The 16,586-nt window shown below is 42.5% G+C and overlaps 1 protein-coding gene across 3 annotated transcripts in view; it reads right to left on the reverse strand.

The window, feature by feature from the left end:
- Positions 1-16,586, reverse strand: part of gbe1a (glucan (1,4-alpha-), branching enzyme 1a) — a 114,453-nt gene that overhangs the window by 47,033 nt on the left and 50,834 nt on the right. For all 3 annotated transcript variants that reach the window (XM_079600674.1, XM_079600672.1, XM_079600673.1), the window contains exons 8-10: positions 14,237-14,352; positions 12,813-12,940; positions 11,574-11,672 (exon numbers count right to left, since the gene is read on the reverse strand). In XM_079600674.1, the coding sequence (XP_079456800.1) occupies positions 11,574-11,672; positions 12,813-12,940; positions 14,237-14,352 (343 nt within the window). The remainder of the gene's footprint in view (positions 1-11,573; positions 11,673-12,812; positions 12,941-14,236; positions 14,353-16,586) is intronic.

The raw sequence follows: 16,586 nt of genomic DNA on the forward strand, positions 1-16,586 counted from the left end.
CTCGCGATGAAGCAAGCCGCTCCCAGGCGTTAAGGGGCGTGGCAAGACGACGCAGTGTCTCGTTCCCTCCTCAGGGAACAAGGGTTACAGTCGTAACCCGAGACGTTCCCTTTCGTAGGGAACTCGCACTGCGTCGTTGAAAACGACTCTTTGGGGAACGAATACCCACTAGGCCACGCACTGAAAAAGCCTGTCCTAGAGTGAAGTTGATCTCAGGCACTTAAGCTAGGACGAGAGCACTCGTGCGCCAGACGCACTAAGGAGGTGAAGACAATAAAACCTGATGAAAGTGTGCAGGGTAGCCCAACCGGCTGCCTCACAGATCTCCTGGAGGGGCACTCCCAAACGGAGGGCCCTAGAGGACGCCATGCCTCTGTTAAAATGAGCCCTTACGGCCAAAGGTGAAGGCAAATTGCGCACCTTGTAGGCCTACTTATGGTTTGTTTGGATGCCGGGAGCCCCTTATTAGGTGACCCAAAACACACTAACAGTAGGTCCGACCTCCTCGAAGAAGAGGACCCCTCAAGGTAAATACTCGGAACCCTGACTGGCAGAGCAAAGGAACCTCTCTTCTTCTGCCGACACATGAGGTGGAGGATGAAATGCTCGCAGGACCATGGACCTAGCCATGTTAGAATGCACTTAAGGCACATAGCCGGGTCTCGGGTGCAGGATGGCCTTAACTCTGCCGGGGGCAAAACCCCAAGCAAGCTGGCGTTAGTGCCAGGGCTTGGAGATCTCCCACTCTCTTAATAATTTTAAGAAACAGCTAAGAGAAAGGCTATCTTGAACGTGAGGTCCTAGGCGAAGCCGACTGGAGGGATTCGAAGGGAGCCAGGGATAGCCCTTCGAGAACCACCACCAGGTCCCAGGAAGGACCTGACCTCCATGTACCATGGAGAAATAGTATGACCCGTTGGTGCCTCCCCAAAGGCCCATCACTCAGTGGTGCATGGACCGCCGAACTGGCAGCCACGTACACCTTAAGTGTGGACGGGGAGAGATCCGCAGAGAAACGATCTTGAAGAAACTCCAGAACTGAAGCCACTGGGCAGTTAACTGGATCTAACTCATGTTCTCTACTCCAAGTGGAAAAACCTACCACTTGAGGCCATATAATCTCATAGTAGACGGAGCCCTAGAGCTAAGTATGGTTTTGACCATCCCAGCTGATAGACCGGCATCTAGGTACTGGACCCCCTCAGGGGCCAGACCCACAATTTCCACAGCTCCGGGCGAGGGTGGAATATTGTGCCCTCCGCCTGAGACAACAGATCCCTCCTCAGAGGAATCTGCCACGGCGGAGCTATCAGAAGTGAAAATATGTCTGAAAACCATACTTGGGCCGGCCACAACGGGGCTATCAGAAGAAGACTGATGCCCTCCTGACGGACCCTCTCCAGGACTCCCGGGAGCAGAGCGATCGGGGGAAAAGCATACAGGCGAAGCCTCAGCCAAGCCTGTACCATGGCATCCAACCCCAGTGGGGCTGGATGAGTGAGGGAGAACCAAAGTGGACAGTGGGACGTCTCTCGAGACGCAAACAGATCCACTTCCATTGGTCCAACCTCTGCCATATCAACTTCACCACCTCTGGGTGAAGTCTCCATTCCCCGGGCCTCAGCCCCTGCCTCGACAGGATGTCTGCTCCCTGATTCTGAACCTTCGGGACATATATTGCTCTAATAGATAATAATTTCCCCTGGGACCATAGATTAATCTGATGCGCCAGTCTGGATAGAGGGCGCGATCTGAGTCCCCCTTGTCGGTTCAGATAAATTGATGTCTGGGAGGAAGCTCCTCGGAGCCCTGAACACAGCCAACATCTCTAGGCAAAATATATGCCAAACATGTTGATGGTTCTGCCACAGACCCCTGGCAAAGCGGCCATCCATGACCGCGCCCACGCCAGTGAAGGAGGCGCCTGTCGAAACGGTTTTCCGGCGACATGACGCTGCTAACACTGGCCCTTGGGACAGGAACCAAGGTTTCTTCCATATTAATTAGGGAAACGAAGGCATCGGCGCGTAACCCTGATTGTTCGGAACGGATTCCCCCTTGGGGAAATCCCCTTGGCTATCAGCCACCACTGAAGGAGCCTCATGTGTAGAAGGTCCAAAAGGTATCATGTTGGACACAGCTGCCATGAGGCCCAGCAGTCTTAGAAATTGCTTTACAGTGATGGCCTGGCCTAGCTTTATCCCGGATGCCATGGCCCAGATGGACTCGATACACGCGGAAGACATATGTGCCCACATTGTATCTGAGTTCCATACCACGCCCAGAAACTTAGTTTTCTGAGCTGGTACCAACACGCTTTTCTTCGTGTTGAGTCTCACCCCCAAGCTCGGAATACGGCCAAGGACGACATCTCGATGCCGAACTGCCATTGCTCGAGACTGAGCCAGAATGGGCCAGTCGTCGATTCAATTAAGTGTGAGGATGTCCTGAAGCCTCAGTAGGACCAGAGCTGCATCCATACACTTGGAGCTTTTGTGAGGGGAGAGTGCTAGGCCAAACGGAAGAACCCGAATTTGGTACGCTTCGCCCCCGAAAGCGAACCTCAGGAACCTCCTGTATATTGGAAGGATGGAGCACGGAAGTATGCGTCTTTTAGACCTATCGTGATAAACCAGTCCTCGGACCTGATTTGATTCACGATGAGCATCTTGAACCTGAAGCTCCTCAGAGAACGATTTAAGTGACTCAGATCTAAAATCGGCAGGAACCCTCCATCCTTCTTTGGAACTATAAAGTACCGGCTGAGAAATCCGGACTCCCTGTCTGGAGGAGGAACCCATCATATGGCCTCTCTGACCAGTAAAGAGTATACTTTTTGTTCCATCACCCAATCCTGCTTATACGCAGGACCCATGCAGATATGTTGGGTAAGCGTTTGACACGCTTCAACAAAATCTATTACGGGAACCAGCCCCTTTAGGCTGGTTTCGGGTATTCTTTGAGCATTGTTCTCGACCCCCTGAAGCAGATGACCGGCAGGGATTAGTCGAGACCGATTTTGTAACCATAGTCAATGCCCTTTTTCAAGCTTTTTGGAGCGAACACAACAGTATGCGTTCGCTGGAAACTGATGTGGCCCGAAGCGTCTTGGACGGCGGGCAACCACATAGTTTTCCTGAGGGCTCCGCTGTGAGAACAACCTCAGTTGCTCTACAACGGGGGGGAGGGAAAGGGTCTAATTTTTATTTCAGGTAGAACCTCTTTCCTGAAGCCCTCTTGCCTGAAGGACGGCCCTCAGGTCATCCTTCTGATCAAAAGAGCGAGATAAATTTCTCTGTTGCCAAACTCCAGAGGGAGGGGCTCTAGAGGAAGGAGTGGGGTTTATCCCATGACTTAGATAATTATACAAGTCAGGAAAAATAAATAAATAAATAAAAATGGTAAGCTCCGGCGCTGATGTTGTGATTGTTGCTGCAGGAAGTGTTCACTTATTTCCTTTCTTAGTTATTTATTAAGCGCTTCCTGTCTAACATGTGGCCAGTTAATTTTCATCTGGCCACAGCACGCATCACAACACGCTATTAAGCCTCGATGTTGAAGATTTTTTATTTTAACATCGGGTGCTTGTCATGGGCAGAAGAAGCCGCATCGCGGGCTTAGAACCATTCGAATGAGAAAGTGCCGCAGCAGTCTCACTCTCATCAGCAAAATTCATATTTTATTATTTATTTTATTTACGAACCCCACGATCTGAGTCGCGGACCTGAACAACGGAGAACGTGAGCTGGCGAGTCTAATTCACGTTCATCCGCCTCGATGCTGAACACACCCACTCCCTCAGAAGCAGATAGTTCAAACATCAGGTTCTCATCACGGGCAGAAGAAGCCGCAGCGCGGGCTTCTGCACCATGAACGGGAGCCCTTAAATAGGGAATGAGAAAGTGCCGCAGCAGTCTCACTCTCATCTGCAAGATCCTATCGCGAACCCCGCGATCTGATTCGCCGCGCGCGAGCTGTGTGAATTTAACTCACGCTCACCCGCCTTAATGCTGAACACATCCACTCCCTCAGAAGTGTATAGTTCAAACATCATGTTCTCATCACGGGCAGAAGAAGCCGCAGCGCGGGCTTCTGCACCATGAAAGGGAGCCACAGAACCTTCAAATAGGATGAGAATGTGCCGCAGCAGTCTCATTCTCATTTGCAAGATCCCCGTGAACCCCGCGATCTGAGTCGACGCGCCGCCTCAACGGACGCGGGACCCGAACCGCGGGGAACGCGAGCTGGTGAAATTAACTCACGCTCCTCCGGCCGCCTCGATGCTGAACACATCCACTCCCTCGGAAGCAGATAGTTCAAACATCGAGGTCTCGTCACGGGCAGAAGAAGCCGCAGCGCGGGCTTCTGCACCATGAACGAGAGCCTTAGAACCTTCAGATGAAGAATGAGAAAGTGCCGCAGCAGTCTCATCCTCATCTGCAAGATCCCTTTGCGAACCTCGCGATCTGAGTCACCGCGCCGCCTCAACGGACGCGGGACCTGAACCACGGGGAACGCGAGTGCAGTACTGATAGGGAGTGTTTCACAGAGATCACAGACAGCCCCCTCGAGAGCTGCCCGTGCGTGTGTTACACTCCAAAACAATTCACACACAACTGATGCGTGTCCCCACTCGTAATATATTTTGGGCAGGGGTGCACACATCTAATGAATTGCTCACTCGCCATAATACAGTGACTGGATCAGACAGACAACACCAAATAAGACAGACAAAAACAGAGAGCGCTTGCTGAAGAGCGAAAGCTAATGTGTGTGTGCGCCGGCGACACTTTTATGCATCCGGTTATGCCGTCACATGTTACGTCACGACGCAACACCAATCAGGATTGGATTAGTTTCATTCAACTTCAGAGGCGTACGCTTAGGGAGCGTCCCCAAAGAGTCGTTTTCAACGACGCAGTGCGAGTTCCCTACGAAAGGGAACTCAAAAAATGGCTTATGCAGACAATCTAAACTATTAAAAAACAATATTTATGTTAGAAACTACAGGCCTGGGGCCTCATGTACAAAGACTTGCGTTGAATTCATACTAAAACATTGCGTACGGACAAAGCTGTAAATGTGCGTACGCACCAAAAAAATCAGATGTATGAATCTCTGCGTACGCAGCATTCCACATACATTCTCTTTGTACATCCCAATTAACGCGAAATTGAGCGCACATGCACGAGCACAACACCACACCCTGTCTCCTCCCTCAATTAAATTATTTTAAATATGGTAATTAGTCCAATTTGGCAAACGAAACCTGCAAGAACATGGCTAAAGCAAGCAAGAAACGAAATTTCACTGAAAATGAATTAGAGGTGCTACTATCAGAGGTAGAAACAAGAAAAAATATTTTATTTGGAACTTTGTCCTCTGGAATTAATAACAAAAGAAAGAAAAAAGAGTGGGAGAGTTTGTCTGATGCCGTCAACGCGGTGGGATCTGAGAGTCGCACCGTAAATGAACTAAAGAAGAAATGGTCTGACATAAAGGTGGAAGTTAAGCGGAGAACTGCTGCGCACCGACAGAGTGTGGGCAGAACAGGCGGTGGTACAGGGGCCGATGAACTTACACCCTTTGATCAGAGAGTTGGCTCTATTGTAGGAGACACGTTAATCTCTGGAATCGTATCCGTTGATGTGGGAGACTCGGATATACTACATGACTGCCAGGAAGGTGACTAATTTAACATTTATTTCCTTAACTTTGATACATACAGCCTACCAGTTACCATTTCATTTTAAAGTGCATGCAATGTAGCAAAAAGTACACCAGAGATTTTACGTATCCACTGCTTTTATTGCAAATGCGTGTACCCATTAATAAGGAACAGACTCAAATTACTGTTAACATGTGCCTGTGTTTATTTGTACTTAGGACCCGCAGGAACAACAGCAGGAACGTCCACTGGCACGCACTCAGAGTCCGCACCACCCGAGCAGCCAGAGCCCATTCAGTCCTGCGTCTCCAGTGTCTCTAATGCTCCCCCCAGTGCTGAAGCCCGTCCATCTGGCCGCGTCTTGACGCATGCTGTTCTGGAGTCACAACAGCAAATTGTTAGGGCCATTGGAGAAATTAACAGTCACCTGAAAAATGTCACTGACGCACTCACAGAAATAAGCCATTCATTAAAGGAATTGGTCAAAAAATGAACTTTGTGTCTTAGTACCATTTATATTGTCGAAATTACACGTTGACGGGCCTGAATGGCTTGTTGATTGTGCTGCACATATACTGGTCCTGGGTCAGGGTCATCTGGCGGTGCCCCCACCTCACCAAGGGGTATGCCATGCCTGTGCGCGACATTGTGCAGCACTCCACAGGCCAGTATGATGCGGCAAACCTTGTCAGGGCGGTATAACAGCATCCCCCCAGTCCTGTCAAGACAGCGCCACCGACATTTCAGCTGCCCAATCGCCCGCTCCACAACTGACCGAGTGCGAGAATGGGCATCATTGTATCTGCGCTCTCGGTCAGTTTGTGGGTTGGTGAGGGGGGTTAACAGCCAAGTCTTCAGTGGATAACCACTGTCTCCTGATGGGCAGTTGAATAATTACACACACAAAATTTTTACTTTTAGATATAAGCATACATTTAAATGCATATTACCAAGTAGCCACCCATCGCGCACCCTGCCAGCTTGGAGTCTCATCCCAACCATGCTGTTTGTAAGGATATATGAATCATGGGTTGCCCCAGGCCACCTTGCCACAATATTTGTTAGGCACATTTGTGCATCACATATAATCTGCACATTTATTGAATGAAAATGTTTCCGATTCACATATGCAAATTCTTCTTCAGATGGCGCCTTTATAGCAATATGTGTGCAGTCGATCGCTCCGATTACATTAGGAAAACCGGCTATCGCTGCAAACTGCGCTTTAATGTTTGGCTGGTCACCTACATCGTATGGGAACGTTATATACCTGGTAGACAAGCGGATGATCCCGTCCCATACAGCTGGCATTGCACGGCTCAAACACGACTGGCTTATTCCTGAGCGGTCTGCCAGTTCTCTTTGGAAAGAACCGGTTGCCAGGAAACCAAGTGTGGTAAGCACCTGTAAAGGAACGGGTAATGCGTGGCTCCTCACTGTCTCTCTTTCCAAATTCGGACCCAACTCAGCGCAGAGCTCCAAGAGTATAGCCCTTGGAAATCTGAAACGGCTGATAAGCCAGTCATCATCGTGGGCCAGAAAATCATTGTGGTCCCTAAAAACTCGTTCTCTCCGGATTCGTCCATTGAAAATGTCCTCTAATAAAGCCAACGCTGCCATTACTAGACGGGTTGTATCAATTTGCACATGCTTTATATATGTTCTTACTTAATTGCATAATTAATTGAATATTTTAATAAGACTCGTGTGACAATAATATGTCAAATAATTTATCAATTATAAATTATAAGAAATATCTGACAGCTGGTGGTGCAATATAACAATTTGTATAATGTTTGCAACTTCACTTTATTGCCTCTATGAGTCGCCAACAGACAAAAATCACGACAAATGTACGTACGCCAGGCATGAAGTTTACGTGGAGGAACGCACATTCTTACGTTAATTTCACTGTTAGTACATCTGAACGTGAACGTGAAAGCTGGCGTACGCCGTGTTTTTTTGCGTACGCAGTGTTGATACATGAGGCCCCTGGTGGTTAGTGCACAGTCTCTGACACTGTGTGTTAGTGTTTATGTGAAGACTCAAGTTTGATTCTGACAAAACATAACACAAACAAAAACTTAAACATCAAGACAACATGAACAAAAAGCAAAACAAAACCTCAACAAAACACAACACGGGCAAAGCAAAACTTAAACTCAACACAACAGAAATGCAACATGAACAAAAGATCACAAACAAAACAAAACCTCAACTCAAAACAAAACACAACAACACCTCAACTTAACACAACAAGAACAAAACAAACCCCACACAAAAAATGCACCATGAACAAAACAAAAAATGCAAAAATAAAATATTAAAGTCTTGTCTCATATTCCAATTGCATACCCCATAGACTTGACAAGACTAAAATAAAACAAAACAAAAAACAAACCTTTAATGCAATAAATTAAAAAATATATATATTAATGAAAAATATTAAAACAGAGTGAAATATTATTGAATATATACTCAACAGATACTATTTACGCATAAAATATAAATGGAAAACAAAATAAAACATGCTATGATGCTTATGTGAGAATGTAAGTTTAAGTGGTAATGGACACAAAGGGTTGGGGAGGAATACATGTAACGGGTTATGTAATCAGGATACAAAAATCCAGTAACTGTAATTCGTTACAGTTACGTCAAAAAATTTAGTAATCAGATTATTTACATTTGGAAAAAAGGGGGAATACTTTCAGGATTACAATTGTTTAATTTAAAACTTAAATCCGTATTTTGGCATAATAACACTATATTAAGCACTGCTTGATATTACAGTTCCTGGTTCTGTTGCCAGTAATGACTCACGTGTGCCACCCTCTGGTGCATGCGCAAATAGCTGTCTACAATCTCCTCAGACGCCCAGAATGAATCTGCTAGTAGAAACGTTGCTGCTCGCGGGTAAAAACGCTTTCAATTCATGGAAATACCGCTGCTATTTTGTTTTCCAAGAAGAAAATGCAAACAACGTGGTTGTACCAAAATGTCCTTTCTTAATCTCTTCTCACGGGATGTTCGCTGTAACATTTATAAGGGGAACTGCCAACGCCCCAAGTTCAGTCAGGCAAATTAACAAAGATCACGGCTTTAGTCAACATGTAGGCCTATTAAAAAAAACACGAATATTTAGATTGTGTAGACATTTTAAATGTTGTGCTTTTATTTTTCCTTGTAGGGATGTTAGTTAAAAATAAAACAAAAATAATCTGTAATACCATACTGTAGCCACTAGATGTCTGTATAGCCCTTTACATAAATATATATTCAGGACTGTGTTCCCAATTAGTGGAAATGAGACATGATTGCTTAGTTTTAATAGGTTTTAAGCTACAACATGGTTACTTACAGCTATATGAAATTTTCTTAAATAGTTTATATTTTGCAAATATTTTACAACAGACCAAATTCTTAATAAATAAAAGTGTTTTGAAAAATAACATTTCTTCTTGCTTGACTTTATTTATATATGTGACCTTGAAGTAATCAGATTACATTACTTTCATATTGTGGTACTTGGATTACGTTACTGAATACTTTTTTTATGAAGTAATTTGTAACTGTAACGGAATACATTACCCTCACACACTGTGCACACACAAACACTCATATGATAAAGTTGACCTCTCCACCCAACATGGGAGCAGCAGACATTGCCTCTCACTACAGGCCACCAGAAACTCACTCACATTGGGATCTAATCTGCTCTTCAGTTAAAACTTCATTTCCATTTCTCTTCTTCAGGAAGTATGACTGAACTCCCGCTCTCCTCTCCACCCCATGAATCAAACGGCATCATTAATAAACCCATTGATTCCACATATTAATGTATTCATCAGCGAATACAGTGAGAGAAAGAGAACAGCTGCTCTCTTTATGGAAATCTCTAAAGATTTCATTAGGTTTTGGGGAGGTTTCATTACGGACTGTGGCCCTCTTCTCCTCCTGTTTCCCTCCACTCTGTTCATCATCTGCATTATCGATTCGAAGCGGCGGACATTTTAATTTCACGAGCGAGCCACGCTCAGCCGACCTCTGTCACAGCGCAGCGCGCAGCTGAGAAGCCCTAACTCTGTTTGTGACAGAGGAGGGGAGGAAGAGAGAGACAGAAAGCAAGAAAGAGGAGGAATTCACTAGTAAATCAGGAGGGAGTTTGCCCTTTTGAACACCTCATTGTGAAAAAGAGAGTTATGGTACAGAGGGGTGAAGTGTGGACATGGATTTCTTTGTCTAAGCGGGTCACAGACACATGGGTTACTGCAGTTTGCCAAGGGATTCAAAGAAAAGTGAAAATGAAAATTAATTTACTCACCCCCATGTTGTTCCAAACCCATATGACTTTAATCAAAAATGAACATAAAAGTACCATAAAACAGGTTGTTATGGTTGGAAGTTTACTAAAGCCATATGATCACCAAGGCTACATTTGTTTGATTAAAAATAGAGTAAAAATATTAATATCGTTACTTATAATTAAAATTACGATTACTATTTTAATATATTTTAAAAAGTAATTTATTCCTGTGATGCCTCATTACTCCAGTCTCTTAAGTGTCACATGATCCATCAGGAATCATTCTAATATGCTGATTTGCTGCTCAAGAAACATTTCTTATTATTGTCAATGTTTAAAACAGTTGTGCTGCTTAATATTTTTTGGGAAAACGTTATTTTCATAGATTCTTTGAAAGTGGAAAGTTTGAAAGAACGGCATTTATTTATAATGATGTTACAGATATACATTTGTATTATATTTAGATGTTTTTATTTAAATGTAAACATTAAAAATATATTTTTTAGCAGGATTTTTAGCATGATTAAGATTTTTAGCAGTGTAGCTTTCTAATCTTATTTGTGCGTTCTCATGTTTAAACTTGGCATTCATAATTAATTACAAGACATGCAAATCATAGTAGGTTTATAGGTTTAACTGTGCCTTTAAGATTGTAAAACAGGGATACGCTTGATATTCTGTGCTCAGCTAAAACGCAATACAATTTGCAAGTCTCTTTTTTTTATATGATTGAATACGATTTGTTTCACTTGTTTTCAATTATTTTTCTGGGTTGCGTTCTGGTTTGGTGCCAAGCGTGAAAATGTTGACTTTCCTATGCAAGACTTACAAGTGATTAGAGTTTTGGAAGTCATATTGAATACGCCTGTAGAATTTGTGTGCGTGTCTCTATGCAAGAAAGGGAAACAGAACAAGCGCAAAATCACACAAACACCAAGCTTTTTATAACTGAGAGATAGAGACTGGGATATCAATACACAAACCTTTTAATGGCATTCAAAATTCTGCCAAAATACGAGTGAAAGATGGCCAAAGTGGGACTGAAATAGAAGCCCGACAGAAAAAAAGGGGGCTGCTATCTGAACAAGCTGTGCCAGATCTCAGATTACACCCTGAACTCACGAAGCAAACTCAATCAATACTCGTCCTTTTGTCATTTTAAAAAGGCACGGCCATGCAAAAACCTGGCTCGAATTAAAGCGAAAATGCCCACGCTGTCGAGCCAGCGGGGGATTTTGGGTGCGAGGCAGCCGCTGCCGAAAGACTACAAATACGCAGCTTCATAACGAGAGATGACCCCAAAACGGTGAACTGCAAACATCAAACAACATAATTTGCACAGAACCAAACACAAAGGAGCAACATCTGTGTAGAGAGAGAGAGAGAGAGAGAGAGAGAGAGAGAGAGAGAGAGAGAGAGAGAGAGAGAGAGAGAGAGAGAGAGAGAGAGAGAGAGAGAGAGAGAGAGAGAGAGAGAGAGAGAGAGAGAGAGAGAGAGAGAGAGAGAGAGAGAGAGAGAGAGAGAGAGAGAGAGAGAGAGAGAGAGAGAGAGAGAGAGAGAGAGAGAGAGAGAGAGAGAGAGAGAGAGAGAGATGCTCACCTGGATCCATTTGTCTGGCACGGCCATGGTCAGACGATAATCAAAGCCCAGTCCTCCCTCTTCAATGGACCTGCACAGACCTGGCATCCCTGATACATCCTACACAAAAAATCCATGAGGAAATGATGAGCGAGGAACTGTGAGAATGTGTATTCCCTGCTGTCTCTTGGAATATGATACCTAGTTTCTATTTGATCCAAGCCGGTCATTAGTCAGTGCAATCTAACAATTATAGTAAGAGAGAGCAATAGTTGAAACTTTCTTCTGGGGAACATAAAAAAAAAAAAAAAAAAAAAAAAAGTTAATTATTTTTCATATAATTAAAATGAATGACAACTGAGGCCTTAAAGCTCATAAAAGTGGTCCATATGTGTACTTGTCCTGAGGTTTTATGCGAAGAACAGACCAAAATTGAAGTTGTTGTGAAATGGAATGTCTAGCAAAGATGAAGCCAAAGAGCATTCAAAAAAATTGAGGAAAAAAATATATATAGAAAATTCTGGATCAAGACAGTGTGTTCCAGCTTCATCTGCCACATTGGAAAATTTTAGGGATAAGAAAATGTAGGGGTCGAAAATTGCAATTCAGAACGACATTTTCTCAAGTGTCCATTGGTTGGAGCATGAAGGATGTTCATTTTGAAGAGCTTATGAACAAAACTAATGATTTTTTTTTTTTTTTTTGGATTGAGTAAATGTATGGAATGAATGTTGCCTGGTTTGCAGCAAACCTTGAGACACAGATTCTGTCCGTCTTCAGGGATGCAGCTGTATTCTTCCACTTCCCCATTCGTTCTGTACTTTTGATTAATCACATTGGCAGATGGGCAAATTAAAGCAATTTGAAAAACGCCTGCTTCTATTACAACCTGCCTGTGGGTCATATGAGACTGTTGAAGAAGAGAGCGAGAGAGACTGTGGCACAGATCCATACGATAACTGCCCCTGAAAACCTCTCTTGTTCTTTTCTTGAATCTTTTGGCCTTAATCACTTAATTATCACCCTGATCCATTAGCCACAGTGTTCAGATCCCATTTCTCAGGGGCGCAGCTTTAAATAAATGCACCGCCACAGAGCAGGTGAATAGAAAAGAATGAAATGAAATTTCCACTCGGGAGCGAGAAAAAAGGTAATGGGAGCTGTAATTGGTGGGAAAGAGGTACGAGCAGGAAAAATTATACCTCTTGTAAAAAAAAAAAGAAAAAAAAGAACTGTACTGTGGTAAAGGTAGGCTCTCACCTCTGCTACAGTGATGCATTGTGGGTAGAGCGTGTGCAAAATGTGATTGGCCAGCATCAGATAAACGACCGCGTTTTCATCCACATGCATTCCAAAGTACTCGCCGTAGTTCCCAGAAAATGATGTGCCTGTACAAAAAAAAATTTAAAAAATATTCTAGTGGAATATGGATTAATGACATCACAGACCTTTCATAATCATTTCACGTATAATGTAGAGCGGCCAAGGTCTCTCATTATTTATGATAATGGTCTAAGAGGGCCTTTCAAATCTATTCATGCAGTTTGTACTTTTCGTCCAGTTTTAGTGATTTAGAGACTTATTAATACAACAGAAATGACATAGTTGGCATACCTCTGCATCAAAGCTTTTATATTTCATTCAGATGAACTAATACAGAGACATACAGAGGCTAAAATTATATGTACAATGCAAATTAAATAAATCAACAAATGAATCAGTATGTTTGTCAGTAAAAAAAATATATCTTTAAAACAGGATAAATGAAGGCCCTGCTAGAGAGCCATGCAAAATTGCATACGATATTAAGACTTGTTTTTAGAAAATACCAGTAGGCTGTATTCCTAGTTTTTTTTTTTTAGCCCTGCTGAAAAAAACTTATTGTTGGTTCAACTTAAAAAAGTAAGTTACCTCGTTTTCTTAAATGTTTTAGTTAATTGAAATAAAAAATGTGAGTTAATACAATAAAGGAGATGAGTTTAATAAATAGAAACTCAAAATATTATGTTACCTGAACCACATTAATTATCCAAGTTGATTTGACAAAAATCAAAAGTAGTCAATCTCCGAATACAAGTTAACATGAGGAGAGTAAAGATGGAAAGCTCCTAAAGCTTGTTTCCATATAAATTGCCATGAGCTAAGTGTCTAAGTTATCATGCTTTTCATTGGAATTATAAGTTCATGACATTTCCTCATATGGAGTCAGTTCATTACGATGAATTCGGAGATCGACTACTTTTGACTGGTCAAAATTCCAGCCACCGGAAACACTAACTGATAAAGTGAGTCGTACAAAAATCGTTCTTTTTAGCAAACTTTGTGTACACACACAATGTTGTCAATGCTCCAGGTCATGTGTAGAGACCCTGGAGTTTCATGTTGTGTCGAGACGTTTTAAAAATAGCAATTTTTATGCTCTCATTGTAGTGCCCCTAGCACTCCCTTTCAAATGGCATTTTGACCGAAAACGAAAATATGGTCAATCTTAAAAGTGGCGTTTCCACTCTAATTATGCTTTTACACGAATGTTTGACTAACAAAAATAGCCTAGGTTGCAATTTGGCAAGAGTTACCCTTTAAGGAGACTCTGTGCTTATACAAGACCAAAAGACACTGATTAAGACAATAAATAGTTTTCACACTGAATAATGATGCTTGTTTGGATGTGCAGAATAACTGACCGATGCCATGGTGGTGATAGAGCATCGAGGTCACGCCGTCAAACCTGAAGCCGTCAAAGTGATACTCCTCCATCCACCAGCGCAGGTTGGAGAGGAGGAACCGCACTACCTCCCAGCTATGGGAAAGAGAGAAAGACATTTTCTCTACAACATCAACATAAAATCGACCCCTCACTGATGAAATAAGAATCCGAAAATCAATCAACTAGAACACACTCCTCTGATGCATATAAATTCAAAGAAAAGAAAAAAAAATCAGATAAAGCTGTTCACAAAGGACATTCTATTGCATCATCTATTCAATGATTCCCTCTCCTACCATACTAATGTTTTCAGATGATCTTCATTTGAGGGCTTTTCTCATCAAATATTTATACGTGCAATTAATTGTAATATTTGTGAACGTTGTTGAACTTGATTGAATAATTGGCATTCCATGTAATAAATGAATTAAATGTTTAAATGATTGACAGCACTAAAACACACGTTTGAGTAATGGATTCATTCTCTGATTAAATAGTAGCTGTAACACAAGGTTGGTTGATTCAGCCCAGAAAGACAGATGGAGAGAGAAAGAGAGAAACCGGCAGCAGGAGCAGCAGGTTGGGTGGCTGGTGGTGGTGTGATTCCCCAAGGAGAACGATGAATAGTGTGTGAATGAGGAAGACTGAAACAGTTCTTTCTCGAGAAATAGCACTCTGAGAACAACCTCCTGCTCTCCATTTATTGCTCTCACATGCTTTCCTTCAGACTTTTCAAATGATTTTTTTCCTTGTTCAAATACCGCAGCTAAGGAGTATTACTTGAGTAATAATCACTAAAAACAAGTTTTTTTTTTTTTTTTGAAGTTGGATGCTAAGGAAGAAAGAGTTTTATGCATTTCATATACAGATAAGACCCAATTATAGTGTGAAAGAAAAATATTATTAATATTGACAATGACAACCCAGATAATATTTTTAAGACTGTTGTGGTTGTCAATGGAATCAGGAAGCAAATTCTGTAAGTTTGTTTTAAAAAAAAGACCTAACTCTTAAAGGAACAGTTAATTTAAAAATGAAAATGCTGTCATCATTTACTCACCCTTGTTTGTTTGTTTAGTTGTTTTAAACCTGTAGGCTATGAATTTCTTTCTTCTGTTGAACACAAAGGAAGATATTGTAAAGAATGTCGGTAACCAAACAGTTGATGGACCCCACTGACTGTTCACATCTCGTTGAATTATGGAAGTCTATAATGTGTTATGTGTATGCTATGTCAATGTTAGGCTGCATAGATTAGGTCAGCCGGAACCAGGAACACTTCCGATAAATCCTGATGTACTTGGTATATCATAAGAAGGATGGCGTCTATGCTAATATTAGTCTCCCTGTTTATCCTGAGGTTTATCGCAGTCCACCGGATCCAAACCGTATCTGATGAAGGACCTTGTGCCTGGACACGACGACAACACGGTCCTGAAGTGTCAACTCTCTCCCCTGTGAAGGCCTCCCTCCCTTCCCTTTACCACTGTACAGATAAAACATTGTCGGGATAATTCCGGTTCACGTGGCCATGCGGAAGCGATAAAAAAATAATAATTCGGTACTATACATTTTTCAAGGCTTGAACCTTGAAACCTATTTCATGGTTTGCGTTCTCGAGCCACCAGGCACTGTTTTGTGGAAATGAGCGGCCGGATCGCATTAGGGGTTTTCTCTGTTAGTACGGTGTCGTGTTAGCGGCTCCTAAGTTAATAACTAATGATCATTGAGATGGACGTTAATCAATCAAAACTAACTTTTGCTGGACAATAACTTTATTCTAGTGCTGCTGTAAAGCCAAAACAATCGCTGTTACTTTAATTTCCTATTATCACTGTAAAGCTGCTTTGAAACCATCTATATTGTTAAAAGCGCTATAAAAATGAAGGTGACTTGACTGACATCCATAGTATTTTTTTTTCCTACTATGGAAGTCAATGGGTTCTTTGTGTTCAGCAGAACAAAGAAATTCATACAGGTTTGAAACAACTTGAGGGTGAGTAAATGAGGACAGAATTGTCCTTTTTAAGTGAACTATTCCCTTAACTTTGACAGCCTTTAAAAGTGTATTTTGTCAAATGTGTTTTCTCTAAGTTTTTCTTCCGGTCCCCCTTCACTCTGTTGCTGACACCTATGTGTCCCCAAAGCCCAATTTGAAAACTCCTGCCTAAAAAAACACCCTAACAGCTGTGCAGAAGCACATTTAAAAACACTCCAAAATTTTGCAAAGAGAGGTAGTACTCACGTTTTCTTCAGACAATATAAAATTCATACATAGAAACCCACTCAAAGATAAAGTAAACTGGATGTATTCCCCGCATGATGCA

The sequence above is a fragment of the Phoxinus phoxinus genome (genome assembly GCF_949152265.1).
Source record: "Phoxinus phoxinus genome assembly, chromosome: 23".
Taxonomy (NCBI): Eukaryota; Metazoa; Chordata; class Actinopteri; order Cypriniformes; family Leuciscidae; genus Phoxinus; species Phoxinus phoxinus.